Raw genomic sequence first — 16,840 nt, 5'->3', positions numbered from 1 at the left:
ATAAGATGCTTAACACACAAACACACACACATACACACACAATTTAAAACAATTTTAAAGTTTAAATATATTTTGATCATATTCTTCCTCAAGTCCTCCCAGATCTACTTCCCCTTCCTACCCACCCAACTTTAAGTTCTTTTTCAAAAAACAAACAAAAGCCCAGTAAAACAACAAAAATCTCAAAACCAAGAAAACAAAACTACCACCACAAACAAACTGTAGCCAAATATAAGCACAAACAAAGAGCCTGTGGAATCTATTATATGGTGGTCAACTACCCCTGCCTATGAGGCCTGTCCTAGACGGGTTGATATACCTCATGTCACTTTATTGGGGGAAAATTGATTTTCTTTCTTCCAGCAGGTATGAGTGACAGTTCAGTTGTTAACCTTTATTCTAGTGGCTAGGTTTACACTCATTCATTAAAAAAATACTACAAAATAAAATGCAATAAGACAAAATAACTATCACATCAAAGTTAGACAAGACAAACCAAAAGAGGGAAAAGAGCCCAAGAAAAGGCACAAGAATCAGAGACCTGCTCGTTTGCACACTTGGGGATTCCATAAAAAGTACTGAGCTAATAGCTATAACGTATACACAGAGGACCTGGTGCAGACCTGTACGGGCCCTGTGCTTGCCGCCTCCGACTCTGTGAGTTCACGTGAGCTTTGCTCATGTTATTAATCCTTCTTTATCCAATCCTCAATTTTTCTGTATCAGAGTACTCCTTAATACAATACTCTGCACACTTTTGAAAGTTAGTTTTCAGAAAAGCCTATAATTTTGAAATTTCAGATTGTGATGTAACAGAAGGATATATATATATATATATATGTATGTATGTATATATGTATGTATGTATATATGTATGTATGTATATATATGCATGTATGTATGTATATGTATGTATATGTATGTATGTATATGTATGTATGTATATGTATGTATGTATATGTATGTATGTATATGTATGTATGTATGTATATGTATGTATGTATATGTATGTATGTATGTATGTTTATGTATGTATATGTATGTATGAATGTATGTATATGTGTGTATGTATGTATATGTATGTATATGTATGTATGTATGTGTATGTATGTATATGTATGTATGTATGAATGTATGTATATGTATGTATGTATATATATGTATGTATATGTATGTATGTATGTATATGTATGTATGTATGTATATGTATGTATGTATATGTATATATATACATATCCAAAAGTGGCAGATAGTTGTGAATAGATTATTTAGTATTTTTATTGCACATGTAAGCACTGGAAAGCTGTATGTGTTCGTTTATATTTTGCATCAAATAGTAAAGTATTAAAATGTGTTGATTCTAAAAATGGGCTACTTAGATGCAGGCAGAGTCCACGGCTGCACTCTGCCAAGTCAGGGTAAGCAAGTCTTCAATAGTTCCTGCCCTGCGAACAACTCTGGCAGAAATACTAGGCCAGAAAGCTGAAGATGAGGCTCCAATGTTATAAAGTGTTTTGGGTGACTGGTCAGGCAGTAAACTGTCTTAAGTCAATTTATACATTTTGGAAGCTGCTAACCCACACTGCTGGTTCACTCAGGAATTTTAAGTTTTATTCCTTCTCAAGTCTCTGAGGGGCATTGAAGACAAGATAGTATAGTTTTACAACCAAGCTAAGTTGGTTAGGGGACAAGATCATTTTAGATAAAGATAAAGAAGTTAAGCTATTAGAGCTGAGATAGGATAAATATTGAATATCATTCAGAAATTTAGACCCAACAAGACAGGAAAAACATCTACTTCAACTGAGATGAATGCGGATGGCCAAGTCACTATGAATGTAACATGTATAGAACTCATTATTCTCATGATTGTCACATAGTTCTCCCTGCTGTATGTAGTTTGTCTTATACATGTGATTGCTATGTGTGTGTGTGTGTGTGTGTGTGTGTGTGTGTGTGTGTGTGTGTGTGTTGGTTCTGTATAGTAAGTGCAATGTGGATATTCATTATATGGAAATCACTATACATTTGTAAACACTAGAAATTTTTCATGGTTAAAAAATAGATAAAATTGGGGCTGGAGAGATGGCTCAGGAGTTGGGAACACTGCTCTTCCAGAGGATCCAGGTTCAATTCCCAGCACCCACATGGCAGCTCACAACTGTCTGTAACTCTGGTTCCAGGGGGTCCAACAGCCTCACAGAGGCACATGCAGGCAAAACACCAATGGATAGAGAATAAAAATAAATAAAATATTTTTTAAATACGTAAAATCAACAAATAAAGCAGGACAACCAGGATTGTAAGCCGTAGATGAGTATAAATCTAATCTGAATGCTATGAACAGACTGAGGTACTGGGTGTATATTTAGACTTTGTAACTAAACAGTTCAAGTTCAAATCCTAGCTCTGTCACATAACCTTTATAACCACGGACTGTTTACCTATCCTGACCATGTCTCAGTTTCCCAAACTATAGACTCCAGACTCTTAAGAGCTACCTCTTAGGTTCACTATATAAGGGGCAAATAAAATACATAGAAAGCGTTGAAAATATGCACTAGTACAATGTTTTCTCAGGCCCTTGGGGGAGGGGGGAGGGCGGGTCACATATCAGATAGTCTGCCTGCACATCAGCTACTTACATTACAATTCATAATGGTAGCAATGAAAACAATTTTATGGTTGGGGGTGTCACCACAACATGGGGAGCTGTATTAAGGTGTTACAGTGTTAGAAATGTTGAGAACCGCTAGTACAAATATTTAGCACTTGATTTATGCACAAAAGGTGCTTGCTGTCATCATTATTATATTCTTATTTCTATGGCCATTGCAGTTACTACATATATTAGAACATTATGGCCATTTTAATGTTGCAGAAAGTGTGTCCTCCAAAATATGGGGCCCATCCGCCACATGCTTGTCTTGGTCAAGGCTTATCTGCTGTTTTGCAGGGAAATGGCTCATTCTAAGGCCAGCTTGTCCCGGTCTACTCCCTTCCATCCTTGCCATGAGAACCCACCACTGGACTTGTCAAACCACCGAGCAGTCTCTTCCCTCGACCTCCTTGGAGACTTCAAAAGCAAACCAGAGGAAAGTTCAGTTTATGAAGATGGGAGCTCCATTGCCTCCATGCCCCGCCCACTGCGCAGCCGAGCCTTCTCAGAGAGTCACATCAGCTTCGAGCCTCAAAACACCCGGGCCTGGGGGAAGCCTCAGAGGGAACCGTTTCCTAAAGGCAACGAGACTCAGCCAGACCATCTAGGGGCAAGGAAGAAGCCTTTTCCTCCCCCTCGCCCTCCTCCTCCCAACTGGGAAAAATATAGGCTCTTCCGGGCAGCGCAGCAGCAGCAACAACAACAGCAACAGCAACAACAGCGATGTGAGGAGGAAGAAGAGGAAGAGGAGGAACAAGGACAGGAGGAGGAGGGAGGAAAAGAAGAAGACGTACTACCCCGGTATTTTAGTTCAGAAACCACTGGTTCCTGGACCCCTGATCCAGCCGAGGGCTTGGAGCAGCCACAGCCCATGAAGATGGGCCATCGAGAGGCTTCAAGGCAGGGGTCCCAGAGCATCCCAGAGCAAGAAGCCTTGGCTCTGCATCCCAGTGATTGCACACCTCCAGCCAGGGGCCGCGTCGGAGCCCAGCCTGAGAGAGCTCAACCTCCTTGCTATTATGGCACTCATGGAATATGGAGGACAACTGAGCAGGAAGCTACTGTGACCCCAAAGTAAGTGTTTGGGAAAGATACTGGATCCCAGAAAAGGCTGCCAACTGTCTGATATTGCTCCTCAGTCTTCTTACCTGCATACAGGCATGACAATGTGCCTGATGTACATGGTTCTGACTATTAAGATCTTGTGCGTAAAGGACACAGACAGATGCTTGGTACATAGTAGGTGCTCGGGAAATGCAAAGATTGAACCTTTTAGCCACATCATTAAGAAAAGATGATGATGCTTCTCAGTTTCAGGTTATATCGCTATCTGGCCCCTGATCGTGAAAGCATAAACCATTCGTGGCCTGTCCTAGGCCTTTCCTGAAACGTGCCTCCTTTCTGCTCTAGCCAATTAGCCTAGGCCTCTGAATTCTTCCCCCAGCTCCAGAAGAAACGTGTCGCTGGAGCTAGGCACTTACTCCACGGTAATTCTATCAGCTAATGATGCTCTTTGTCTCTTCCACTTTTTTCCACCCTCTTAGTCCCCTGCTTTGCCTTTGCTGTGCCAGACGATAGGCAAGAGTTGACAGGGTAAGCTGGGAGATCAAAAGAGGACTGTGGACTGCCACTGCCACCTATGTGAGTGCTCATCTGGGCATCACACTGTGTGTCTTTCCTTTTTGCTCCCAAACAGAACCGTCAGGCTCTCCTTTGCTAAGTGCTGGGGCTCTTATCTCTGCCTGCCCTCTTTCAGAGCTCCACTGGGGACGAGCAGACAGGTGTCCCCTAATTGCTTTCTTTCAAAATTTTTTTTTTTTAATAGCAGGATCTTGCCTAGGAGGAGTCGCTATTGGAAGTACCTTGTTTGTGTGACTTTTATGGACAGGCTAATCTTGTTACTTGGTTATCTGGAGCTGATTGAGCAGTTCTCTGAGGTGCCATAAAGAAAGCATTTATAAATCGCAGCTCCTGGGCTCTGCGAGAAGCCCTTAGCAGACCACATGTGGCCGCTTCTCAAGCTGCCTTATTGCAACTGGAAAATAGGTTGCAGAAATTAACTGTGCTGTGGTTGTTGTATATTACAGTTAGGAGATTGAAAGATTACCTGGCAGATAGTAGGCATTAAGCTAATATTTCAAAAGATAAAACAGATAATCAAATAAGTTTTCAATTAAGCATTTTCTGTGTGCCAGACACTGCCTGGTGTTTAATGTACATGATTTAAGTTGCTCTTCCCAACGTCCCTGTTGGCCATTAATATCTCCATTTGACAAAGGAGCTGAAGTCGTGCAAAGTAAGGGTGTACTTAATTCAGTGTTGTGCAGCAAAGGCTCAAATCCAGATCTCTCTGCCTCTAAATCCAGGCTACTGCAGCTGCTGTGCCCCCCTTGTCATCCTTGTCATCTTCCTCCTCCTTCTGCTATAGCCTCTCTTAGAGAGGTCTTGTTCTTCTAGTTAGCTGGGAATTTATATTGTCTTCTCTCTTACAGGGTGATATGTGCCTGGAGCAGCAGTCCCAGGCTATGGCCTTTCCTCCTTTAGGAACTTGTGTTGTCCTGACCTGGACCACTGAGAAAGAAATTGCTATTACTAGACATCTTCTAGCCTGCTCCAGAGATTTCTTTGTAACCAGTTATAGGATGCAAGGGAATACATTCATTTGCACACAGCCTTGGCTTCTAGGTGCAAAAAAATTGATTCTAGATGTTTCCTCAAATATCAAGATTTAAGGAAGAGCATCATTTCTGGCCTGGATGAAGTGTCTCCACCTGTTTACCATGAGCTGAGCATGATTAACTGTGTACAGATCATCCCTGGTGTGTGAAGTACTCTTTCTTAGGGTTTACAAAGAGCAAAAGCAACATGCACTCAGTACAGATGACACTTTAAGGTGGGGGGAGTGTTGACTTTTTCCTAAGCTGGTGAGAGACTGTATAATAACCGTTCTTGATGCTGGGAAGCAGAAGTGGCCCTGAGCCCTGGAGTCACAAGAGACACCACTGACCCTCTACAATGAGCCTCGCTGCTGAGTTGTGAGGGTTGGAAGACCGGTGTAGTATCAATAGTTTTGATTCAGGATAGGGTTATTGGGGCATCAATTTAAGCTCTCCCAACAAATCTGAGACTTAAATCTCTTCCCCTCCACCTTTCAGATGAGAAAAGAGAAGCTAAAGGAGGCACTGCCAGTTTCTCACAAGGTTCCAGGTAGCCAGAGCCCAGGCAGGCTAGCTCATTGCCTACAGTGTGAAGTCAGTATCTCAGGCCCTGAAGGAGTTTCTCTTCAGACCCTAGGAACGAACAAGACAATGCCGGGGCCAGTAGACATGTAGGGTTTTCAGTATGGACTGCACATAAAGATGTCCACATTTCAACCATGCTTAACCACAGGATCCCTACCACGTGCTGTCATTTTAGTTCCAGGTTCGGGAACACATATGGAAGGAAGTCATAGAAATGATCAGATGTTGCTCCGCTCTAATAACTAACCAATGTAGATCTTGGTTGCTTTGCAGACTAAGCACGTCTGCCATTGCTCAGGGGAAGGCTCTGATCTTGCATTTTTAATGTTCACTTTCAAAGTCAGATTAGGTTCTTAGAGATTTCTGGTAATCCCGTCCCTGTTCTTGAAGGTAGTGAGGAAAACAACAGTAGGGCACAGTGCTGAATATGACCCACTGTGGCATGGTGCAGGGCCGTATCTGCTGAGGAACTGACTTTGCATGTAGCCCGGGAATTTTGATCTTTCCAGTTTCTGATTGAGAGTGTTGATGCGTACCATAAATTCTTATAAATAGGAGTTCTCAAACCCATTTATTTGTATTACCTCTATAATATTATGTCTCCTGTGATATCAAAGACATAGTCCAGCTAGAAAGTTCCTTACAATAGGGGTTTGTAGAGTATCAAGTTGTTCATTTGTCACTATCACGTAATATAAAGGATAAAAGCACACATGTGGAATCAGGACGCCATTCATATGAAGTTTACTGGCTGGTGACCCGGAGAATGTGATTTTACCTCTTGATTCTTCATGTTACTGGTCTGTGAACTGGCTATGATGATCATTCAGTTGTGTGTGTCCATATGTGCACATGTGTGTTACATGTCTTAGGACAGTTGCTAGGGTATAGCGAGCACTGTGCATATATTGGTATTATAGTTCTAATCGCGAAAGCCTATTTGTAAAATAAATGTCTCTGTAATGAGGAATATTGCCATGCCCCAGTTGCCTTTGTGTGATGAATTAAGAGACAGCCTAGCATGAATCAGTAAATAGCTGTGGAGCCCGTTAAGCCATTATATTTGACCTTTATCTAAGAGCTACAAATAGCTGCAAAAATGACTAATGAGTTTCTCCTATTTTCTCTTTCAAACAGCTAGAGGTTAGAAAGGGCTGATGACACAGACAGGTGGATGGTGGAAGTGGTGCTAGGCAAAGGGAATACATGCACACACACACACGCGCGCGCGCGCGCACGCACACACACACACACACACACACACACACACACACACACACACACACACACACACACACACACACACACACACACACTGGACAGAATTTTTCTCCCCTTCATTACTGAAACCTGACTTTGTAGCCCTCATTTTCCCTTATTTCCACCAGTCCAAACCCAACCCAGGGTGGAGCTGGAGCTACTTCTTTCCTGAGGAGAAATTCTCTCTCACAGGCTGGGACTCTGAGAAGCACCATTCTGTCCCCTCAGGGGTTGGTAAATAGGGTCTTGTGCTGGCTCTTGGTGTTTGTTACTGGTTTCATCATCCCCATTTCCCTCTGCAACCATGCAGGACACTGGGGCTAGTGGGAATAAGCTGCAAGTGGAGGGACGCTGTTCATTATCAGACCAAAGGGCTGCTCTACAAGAGACAGTGTCAGAAGAGCTCATGAGAGATGTCATGGGCTATGACAAGTCCTTGGCAGGGATGCTAAGCCCAGTGTTCAAATGGTGGATGACCTTGGCTGAGGTCACAGGTGCCCTCTTTGCTATGGGACAGCTCCAGCAGGGAGGGGGTGAGTTCAAGCAGGAGCAGCATCAGGATAAAAGAAAAGAGTATGAGGAAAGTCATGGGGTACCTTTATAAACAAGCAGATCAGATAAAGCTGGGCTGAGGAGGGTCGCTAGTTAGGTAAAGGAGAGGTCACCAGGCTTAAAGGAACACTGATTTCTCTGCTGCTTCCTTGGAGGTCATGAACTAAGGAGAATCGGTTATCACAAGAAGCCTACAATTTTGAGGTCTTGTAAGTTCTCCTATAATTTAATAGGGTGTTAAGAACCAAGCCAAATGATAAAGAAGTCCTATGAATTACTAAAGTCAAGGACATACAAGGACATAGAAATAGATGTCTATGTGCTTAAAGTTTGCCTGCCCTTGGCTTTTAGAGAACCTTCATGTTGCCTGTTTATATTTGAATGGTGCCTTCTGGTTCATCTTCTTATAACAGCTGGGGAAAGTGGTATCTTATCTTATAGGTAGAGAAAACTAAGAAAAGAGAAACATCACTGGTCTTTCAACAAAAGTGCTCAAATGGTCACCTTTTGTTTCCACAGACAAGAATTTCGACAGTTCTCACCTCCTCCGGGGGGCCCAGGAGTCCCTAGCTCTTATTCGGCCTACTATAACATCTCTGTGGCCAAGGCAGAACTGCTGAATAAATTAAAGGAGCAGCCTGAGATGGCAGAGGTGGGCCTGGGAGACGAGGTCGTTGACTATGAACTGGCTCAAAAAAAGGTAACGTTTTGGTATATCCCAGAGATTTTCAGCATTTAGCCAGGTGTCTGAAGGACAGCCAGCCCCTCCTAGCATGTCTTTCATTCCTGTGTTCCTCCTCTTTCTGTTCTCTAATCAGTTGAAATAGCAGTGATCCTCTCTACTCCTTAGAACCATCCCACTGTAGGTAGGGGTGTGTGTGTGTGTGTGTGTGTGTGTGTGTGTGTGTGTGAGAGAGAGAGAGAGAGAGAGAGAGAGAGAGAGAGAGAGAGAGAGAGAGAGAGAGAGAGACAGACAGAGACAGAGAGAGAGACAGAGACAGAGACACAGAGAGACAGAGACAGACAGAAATACAAAGACAGACAGAGACAGAGAGACAGACAGACAGAGACAGAGAGACAGACAGACAGACAGACAGACAGACAGACAGACACACTGGGGATTGTACCCAGGTAGGGGTATATGTGCTTGTATATGTATCCCTGGGGACTGAACTCAGGTAGGAGTGTGTGTGTGTGTGTGTGTGTGTGTGTGTGTGTGTGTGTGTGTGTATGTGTATACATGTGTGCGTGTTTGTGTGTGTCTCATTGGGAACCCAGGACCTTGCCTTGTGAGCACTAAGCTGGTGCTTTGCTGTTGATCTAAATGTTGAACCTGAAAGAGTCTCAGTCAAGTTTTTTGAAGTGTTTAGGATCAAACCTGAGGTCTAGCATGTGTTAGAGAAACACTTTGCACTGAGTTGCATCCCCAAAGTCCTTCCTTCCCTCCTGCTCCCCCTCTCTCCCTCCCTCCCTCCTTTCCTTCTTTCCTTCCTTCCTTCTTTCCCCCTCTCTCTGTCTCTCTCTGTGTGTGTCTCTCTCTCTGTGTCTGTCTCTGTCTCTCTCTGTGTCTCTTTCTGTGTCTTTCTCTCTGTCTCTCTCTGTGTCTCTCTGTGTCTGTCTGTCTGTGTATGTCTCTGTCTCTCTCTCTCTCTCTCTCTCTCTCTCTCTCTCTCTCTCTCTCTCTCTCTCTCTCTCTTCCCTAGGCCTGAACCCAGAGCCTTGTAATTGACAGGCCAATGTTTTACCACTGAGTTAAGCTCTAGCCCTGCAAGGTAAGTGTTACTATTGCTCTCCCCCCTTTTTTTGACCAGCTAAAGGAACTACCTTTTCCAAAGGTTACAGACTAAATTATAGGTCCTGGACTTAAAGGCAGGACTGGATTTCTGCTCTGCCATACTGTCCTTTTGAATTAAGCAATCTAACTCACTGCCTAAGGCCCATCAGAGCTCTGGCCAATGGCAGCACCATTAATTTGTATTCTCTGTAAGTTTCTGGGAGAGAGAACAGACTGACTAAGGAGAAATTATAGGCTGGCAGACTATTATTTATTTGCAATGATGGTCAATTATCTCTTGAAACTACAAAATAGGTAAATGGGGATGTTGATGTTGTTGTTCCAAGCCTCCCTTTCTTCCTCTAAGTACCAGTAGCCTAGTTTTTCAATCAAGTTCCTGGAATCATTTTACCCCCACCCCTTGCACTTACCTGTTTTATTTCATAAGCAAATAGAGTTGTCATGGTAACCCCAAAGGCCCAATTTACCATTTTGTGGACATGTGAACTCAATGTAAATTGTTCTTCTGCCCATATTTCTCTTTCAGGAGATGACCTGTAGGAAAATATAAGGCCAGTTTCAGAAGCTGTCCTCCCAATTTCCCATCTGAAGCAAAATGTCAGGGAAATAATTGGACCATGGAAGTGTCAAATTTTATTGATCCAGATGCTCTTCCTTGGAGTCTATGTTTCTTGACCATGGCAGAGCTAGTCCTTGCTTATTGAAAGCCTGGCCTTTCCAGGGACAAACATAATGAAAGTCTAGCCAGGGGAAGAAAGATGACTGGAAATAGCAAGGCACAGAATAACAGAGAGTGATTTGTAATGACTATAGATGGGGTAGGGCTATGTTTGTGTGTAAAGAGGAGAGGGGAGGAAGGTCATTCATTTGCAGTGTTCCAGAAAAACGGCTGAGCCCTGGCTGAGCTTGTAATAAATCCAAAGCTTCATACAGTACACCTTCTCGGGATATAGTGTCCAGGGACTGAAGAACAAGCTTCTCCCCCATTTCCATCCTTCTCTCCATCCCCAGAAGTTGGCATCCTCGATGAGTAACAAATCAAGAGGGCCATCCTTTGACAGTGACATTGACTTTCATACGAGAGAATGGAAGGTGACAAAGTAATTGAGAATTGAGAAGGCGTGGAGACCTAGTTATGTTTCCCCACTCACATCACTGGATTCCCAGGGCTCAGTGAATTTGGTCATTTCCTTCACACTCGCAAGCACCATCATGATGATTTCCTGACTTCTGACAGTGGGCTTTGAAACCACCTAGTCTTGGTCACCTGCAACATTTCCAAAGGAATTACTAAAAAGGACAACTCCATACCTAAGCATCCCAGAATGCCTAAAGTAGAATGATAATAGATCTGACACTGAATGGAGCTTACTTCCTGTGTACAAGATATTAACTTATGCATATATTAGTTCATTTAATTCCCATAACCGCTCTGCGATATGGGCACTATTATTATCCTACCTTCTTTCCTGTAGAGAAGTTTGAGGCACATAGTAACCGTACTGCCACTACTCTCTGGCAGACCTGTCATTCAAATTCATGATAGTCTGTTGCTAGAGTCCATGATCTTAACCGCATGTACTACTAGGAAAATAAGGATAGCAATATGACATTCAGAGCCTCTTAGCTAAGCAAGATGTTCTCACTCTCCCCCACTCCTGCTCCTCCCCTGAGTGCTCCTACTCTCTCTAGCTTGCTAACTCACTCTTACTCGCTCTGGTATATATGTGGAACAGGATGGGTCTGCGTGCACACGTGTATGTGGAGGCTGGATGTCAACACTACATTCTACAGTTGCTTCTTGCCTTACTCTTCTTCAGAAAGTTGCTGTCACTAAATTTAGAGCTTACCGACTGCCTAGACTGGATCATCAGTGAGCTCTGGGGGTGCTTCTGTCTACATCATCCCCTACTGCTGGGTTACAGACACATTCTGCTGTGCCTGGCTTCTCATAATCCTCATGCTTAAGGTCCTTATGCTTGCATGCAAACACTTTAACATTGAGCCATCACTCCAACCCCTAGACATGTATGCCTGAATTCCTTATAGTCATACTAATAGCAATGATTATGATAACGATAACACAAATAAAGTGCATTAAGCACTTACTGTCTCAAAGCACAACATTAAATATTTTGCTTCTGCGATCATATTTACTATAAATTGTCACAGCAACCCTGGACAAATGTAGACTACTCCAGTTTATAGAAGAAGTAAAAGTTCTTTGTACCTAAAGGTTCAGAGTTTGTAGAAGACAGGAGTGTTAGCCAGGAATTTATGTGACTCCAAAATTCCACTGTATCCCATTGCCTTCCTATGAGTGTAGTCACATGGCTGCTTACTGCTATAAATTGGAGAACATGGGCTATATAGTATATACTCTTGGTTGTCAAGTTGATGAGATTGACAGGTGCCTCGAGGCTGCAAAGCAGTCCCTTGGGAGCTCTGTGAGGCTTTTCCAGAGGATTAACTAAGGGTGAAGGCAGGTCCAGAATGTGGATGGCATCATCCTATAGCCTGAGGCCCAGATGTAATAAAGGAGGAGTAGGGAAACCTATAGCACAGACTCCCTCTGTGCTCCTGGCTGCCACTATGATCTGAAACTTCTGAGACTGTGAGCCATAGAACACATTTCTTCTCTTATTCTCTTAAGGTGTTTTTCTTGGACATTTTACCACACCAAAAAACAAAACAAAACAAAACAAAAACCAATAAAACCTAGGTCATAGATAGTAATTCCCTTGAGAAGCTTATAATAAACAGTGAGGGATTAGACTCACACACATGAAACAGAATTATAACAAATTCAAATTACACTGTGTCTCAGCCAATGTCCTGTTGCTGTGAAGAGACACCATGACCAAGGCAGCTCTTTTAAAGGAAACCATTCAACTGGGACCGGATCACAGTACAGAGGCTTAGTCCATTGTCATCATTGCAGGAAGCATGGCAGCGCGCAGGCAGACATGGCACTGGGAGCTCTACACATTCAGATCTATAGGCAGCAAGAAGAGAGAGACAGTGGGCCTGGTTTGATCTTTTAAAAACCCAAAATCCACCCCTAGTAACACATTCCGTTCAATAAGATCATGCCTACTCCAACAAGGCCATATCTCTTAATTGCTCTCAATTAGTGCCACTCCATAATGATCAGGCATTTAAATATATGAGCCTGTGGGAGCTGTTCCTATTCAAACCACCACATACTATAAAGTTCTAATTCTAGAAGTCCTGATTTTTTTTGTAATTTTGTCTATAGTTATCTGTTTGCTTGTTTGCGGTTCTAGGCATGGAACTCAGTACCTTATATATTCTAGGGAAGCACTGCACTATTGTACTATACCATCCCCCAGTAGTAAAATACTTTAAAGCTCTGAGAAGAAAAAGCACTGAGAGAAGAGTTCCAGAAGAAATGTTCCTATAAGAAGGGTGGGGACAAAGCTAGGCCTTGCAGAAAGAACAGGAATAGCCTAAGTCCAGAGAAAGTGAAACTGCATAATCAAATCAGGAAATCAAGAATGAGGGTTGGGAATATAGCAGAGTGGAGAGCTAAACCAGAATGATTTTGAAGAGTGGAGATAATAGGTCATATTGAGCAGTAATAATAATCTTTTATTGAACACTTTTTGTGCTAGGCCTTTTCAATTATTATTGTATCATTACCACTTGGTGTAATGGTCGCAACAGTTACCCATAATCCTCCTACAAAGACAGAAAGTGAAGCTCAATTAAGTCAAGTCATCCAAGGTCCTGTAGATAGAAATTGGCAGAGCTGGAAGAACCCAGTCACTGTGACTGCGGAATTTCCATTCTCATCCAAAGGCCTCAAAAGTGATCCAAGGGGACAGAGACATGGGCCAGTGTCATGACCACTGAAAGAAAACACATAAAGGGATTAGTAGATACATGATGACAGTTCTTTCTAATGTAGAATCTCAGAGTTCTCTAGATCCTTTTTGTTATAGTTTCAGTTGCATTTTGCAAATGTCACTTGGTTCATGGGTAATACTTGCGTAGTGCCAACAACTTCAATGGGGACATGGAGATGCCCGTCAAACAGGGAGGGAAGGTACCTACTCAACCCTAGAATTACTTATCACTTGCTCAGGTTTTTACCCCTAAGCCATCTTTTCCCTCCGTCCCTGCTGTCCTTCTTTCTCTCTCCTATCCTCCTTCCCTCCCCCTCCATTTTTAGTCTGTCCCTTTAGACAAGGCTTCAGTGTGTAGGCCAGGTTGCAGTCCTCTTTGACGCCACCTTCCGAGTGCTAGAAAGAGAGGCATGTGCTCTGCCCAAGCCCAGACCGGTGTCTGTTGATGTCCATGGTCACCCTTTCTCTTCCATTTAACTCTCTTAGCTCCAGCTCATTGAAAGCATTGGTCGGAAACTTTCAGTCCTGCGGGAGGCCCAGCGAGGGCTAGTGGATGACATCAATGCCAACGCTGCCCTTGGGGAGGAGGTGGAGGCCACCTTAAAGGCTGTCTGCAAGCCCAATGAGCTTGAAAAGTATCATTTGTTTATTGGAGACCTGGACAAAGTGGTCAACCTGTTGCTGTCACTCTCTGGACGACTGGCCCGGGTGGAGAATGCTCTCAACAGCATCGATTCAGAGGCCAACCAAGAGAAGGTAACAGATGGGGGTCTCTGGGGGGTGTAAATGGAAGAAATGTCTCTAGCTTTTAAGGGGGAGAGAAAAAACAGCATTAAAAGTGTAAGCACTGGCTTTTAACCGCTCTGAAATTTTAGTTCTGCACGTCAGCTGTGTGGGCAACTTACTTAGCCTTACTCTGTCTTCAGTTGCTTCATTTACAAAATGAAATAAGCATACTATCTGCGTCATGTGTTTTCTGTAAGGATTGAGATAATCCAAGGTAATTGCATAAAATAGGGTCCCAAACAGAGTAAATAGGGAATTAGTGCTAGCTGCTAATGGTGGTGGTGGTGATGGTACTGATAAGGGTGGGAGTGGTAGCAGAAGCAGTAAGAGCAGCAGCAACAGGAAAAGCACGCAGCAGCAAATTTGCCTCTGATCCCCTTAGAGCTGCAAAGAGGCCCTCAATTTTAGAGGTTATTTCATTCAGTGATTATATCCGAATTAAACTCCATTACCTTTCGCTTTACAAGTGACTTTGAATCCACAGTAAGAGCTCCGTACACACGCATACACACCCCCACACATGTCCGCTCACACCGAGACACCATATAGAAAGCATCACCATAGTGATGTTTGTTCAGCAAATGAAAAGGACTTAGAATGGCTTTGTCGGAGGCGTCCTCTGTGCCAAGCCAAGTGGTGGTCCATGCTTTAAAGACAGCCTAAGAGATCGAAAGAGGGGATTGCGCACCCCCTGTCCAAAACTGCTGTCATGCTTGTCTTCCTCCAGCTACAGGAAAGGAAGATTTATGCGTGAATGCAAACTTCAGAGCAGGAGATCTAAGGCTGATTAATTACCAGAATGCGTAGCTGCCTTGTGGCTGCTTCCTTGGTGAAAGACTGCTGTACAGATGCCTGGTGCCTGGGACAGCCTTTAATTGGTTCTCTGCTTCCCCAGTTGGTGCTGATAGAGAAGAAACAGCAGCTGACGAGCCAGTTGGCAGATGCCAAGGAGCTGAAGGAGCACGTGGACCACAGGGAGAAGCTGGTGTTCGGCATGGTCTCCCGCTACCTGCCTCAGGACCAGCTCCAAGATTACCAGCACTTTGTGAAGATGAAATCTGCTCTCATCATTGAACAGCGAGAACTGGAGGAGAAGATCAAACTTGGGGAAGAGCAGCTGAGATGCCTCAAAGAGAGCCTGCACTTGGGGCCCAGTAATTTCTAATTCTACCAGGCGTGTGCCACTGCATGACTGCCCATGCACAGTGCAAAGTGCTTTCAATCTTCAATAGCCATTTGGTAGCCAAGTATATAAAAATGACTTAACAGATGGTTCCGGCCATCTATCTCTACCTTGGCTAACCATCAAGGAGAGCCTGCAAGGGCCCTAAGCTTCTACCTTACAGAGTCACAGCAAGGTGTGGCCATGCTACCATGCTCTCTCCCAGTGAGTGGGAACCGAAAAGTGCCTTCATCTCTGTCCTAAGACACCAAAGACTCCACAAACTCTCCCTCGCACACACTACCCTCCTTAAGGTTCAAAGCTGATCTGTCTGTGCAATGTTTCCTCTTCCCTAGGGCTAGTGAGCTAGCTAGCCGTTGTCTGCCCAGATTTGTTGACTTCAATACATTCACCTCAAACCAGTTTCAGGACCTCGCCCCAACTTCGCAGCAGGAGACACCGAAGGGGAGACTGTATACAACAGGCACAAGCGTGGGGTATACCTGTATTCTCTCTCCCCTCCAGTAATAGCCAGGCTTAAACAAAGTGGCTCCATGTCTACCCTCCCCGACAGCTAGTCAACAGCCTTCTTACTGTGGCCCTCAGCCTGTCTCCACATGATAGACCTGCTGCCTTATAGCGTGTCTGGCTGTGATGTCTCGAGCAGTCACACGCCGGGGCTTCACTCTCTGATCCTTTAGTATCTCAATTCCAGCTTCCTGATTGGGAGAGAGTATTCTTATTATACTTTAAATCACCTTTGGTTGGTTTGTTTTGAGATGTATGTTTTCTTTTTCTGGTTTGAACTAATGAGGCGAGAAAAAAAATAAGTTAGAGAGGGGGAAGTCAGCCAGACGGAAAACATAAGCCTGAGTCCGCCCTGGCTACGTAAGCAAGTGCCAAGGTATTGAATTCCTCCCCATAGCTTTAAGTCTCTAAGAGATGTCTCCCCTTGAATTCATAGCCTCCCTACCGTTGCTTGGCTATGTATTTCCCTGGGGTCTGGGTGACTATAACCTTAACGTTCCTGAGTTCAAGTCTTCTATCTGCTTTCTGAAACCAGAGTACTCTCCTAAAACTGACAGTTATAGACTACATGAATGAATGAATGATGAATGAATGAATGAATGAATGAATGAATGAATGATTCAGAGTATAGAAGGCCCTCTCTTAACAACTGCTTTCTCAGCCAGTGGCTAGCTCAAGGAACCAAAACCATGAGAATATTTTCAGCCAGGGCCAGGCCTCAGAGCAAATTCTCTTCCACCCAGGAGCTAGACAAACAGGAGCCGTCCTTATCTTCAGGGCCTATGTACTAAAGCATCTCCTCTGGTGGACGCCTGGAATCTTGGATCGTACCAAAGCTTGTTTATACCACAATTATTAATGTCATCACCGAAGGAACTCATAAGTGGCTAAGGAGAGATCTCCTCTAGAGCATGGATACACTGGATAAATAGATGAGTGATGAGCCATGTGGGATGGAGCAAAATGTCGTCACACTACTCAGAATGG

The 16,840-nt window shown here is 43.7% G+C and overlaps 1 protein-coding gene across 3 annotated transcripts in view; it reads left to right on the top strand.

The window, feature by feature from the left end:
* Shroom4 (shroom family member 4) overlaps window positions 1–16,351 on the top strand; it is a 207,472-nt gene extending 191,121 nt beyond the window's left edge. For 2 of the 3 annotated variants that reach the window (XM_051142251.1, XM_051142250.1), the window contains exon 6: window positions 2,957–3,764. In XM_051142251.1, coding sequence (XP_050998208.1) covers window positions 2,957–3,737 — 781 coding nt within the window. In that variant the 3' untranslated portion in view covers window positions 3,738–3,764. Of the gene's footprint in view, window positions 1–2,956; window positions 3,765–8,232; window positions 8,414–13,863; window positions 14,134–15,058 lie in introns of those variants that run through there. The other variant, XM_051142252.1, reaches the window with a different exon arrangement.
* The last annotated feature ends 489 nt before the right edge of the window (window positions 16,352–16,840 follow it).

The sequence above is a fragment of the Acomys russatus genome, chromosome X, assembly GCF_903995435.1.
Source record: "Acomys russatus chromosome X, mAcoRus1.1, whole genome shotgun sequence".
In the NCBI taxonomy this organism is placed as follows: domain Eukaryota; kingdom Metazoa; phylum Chordata; class Mammalia; order Rodentia; family Muridae; genus Acomys; species Acomys russatus.
The sequence above is the reverse complement of the archived record's forward strand: the minus strand, read 5'-3'. Positions and strand labels throughout refer to the sequence as shown.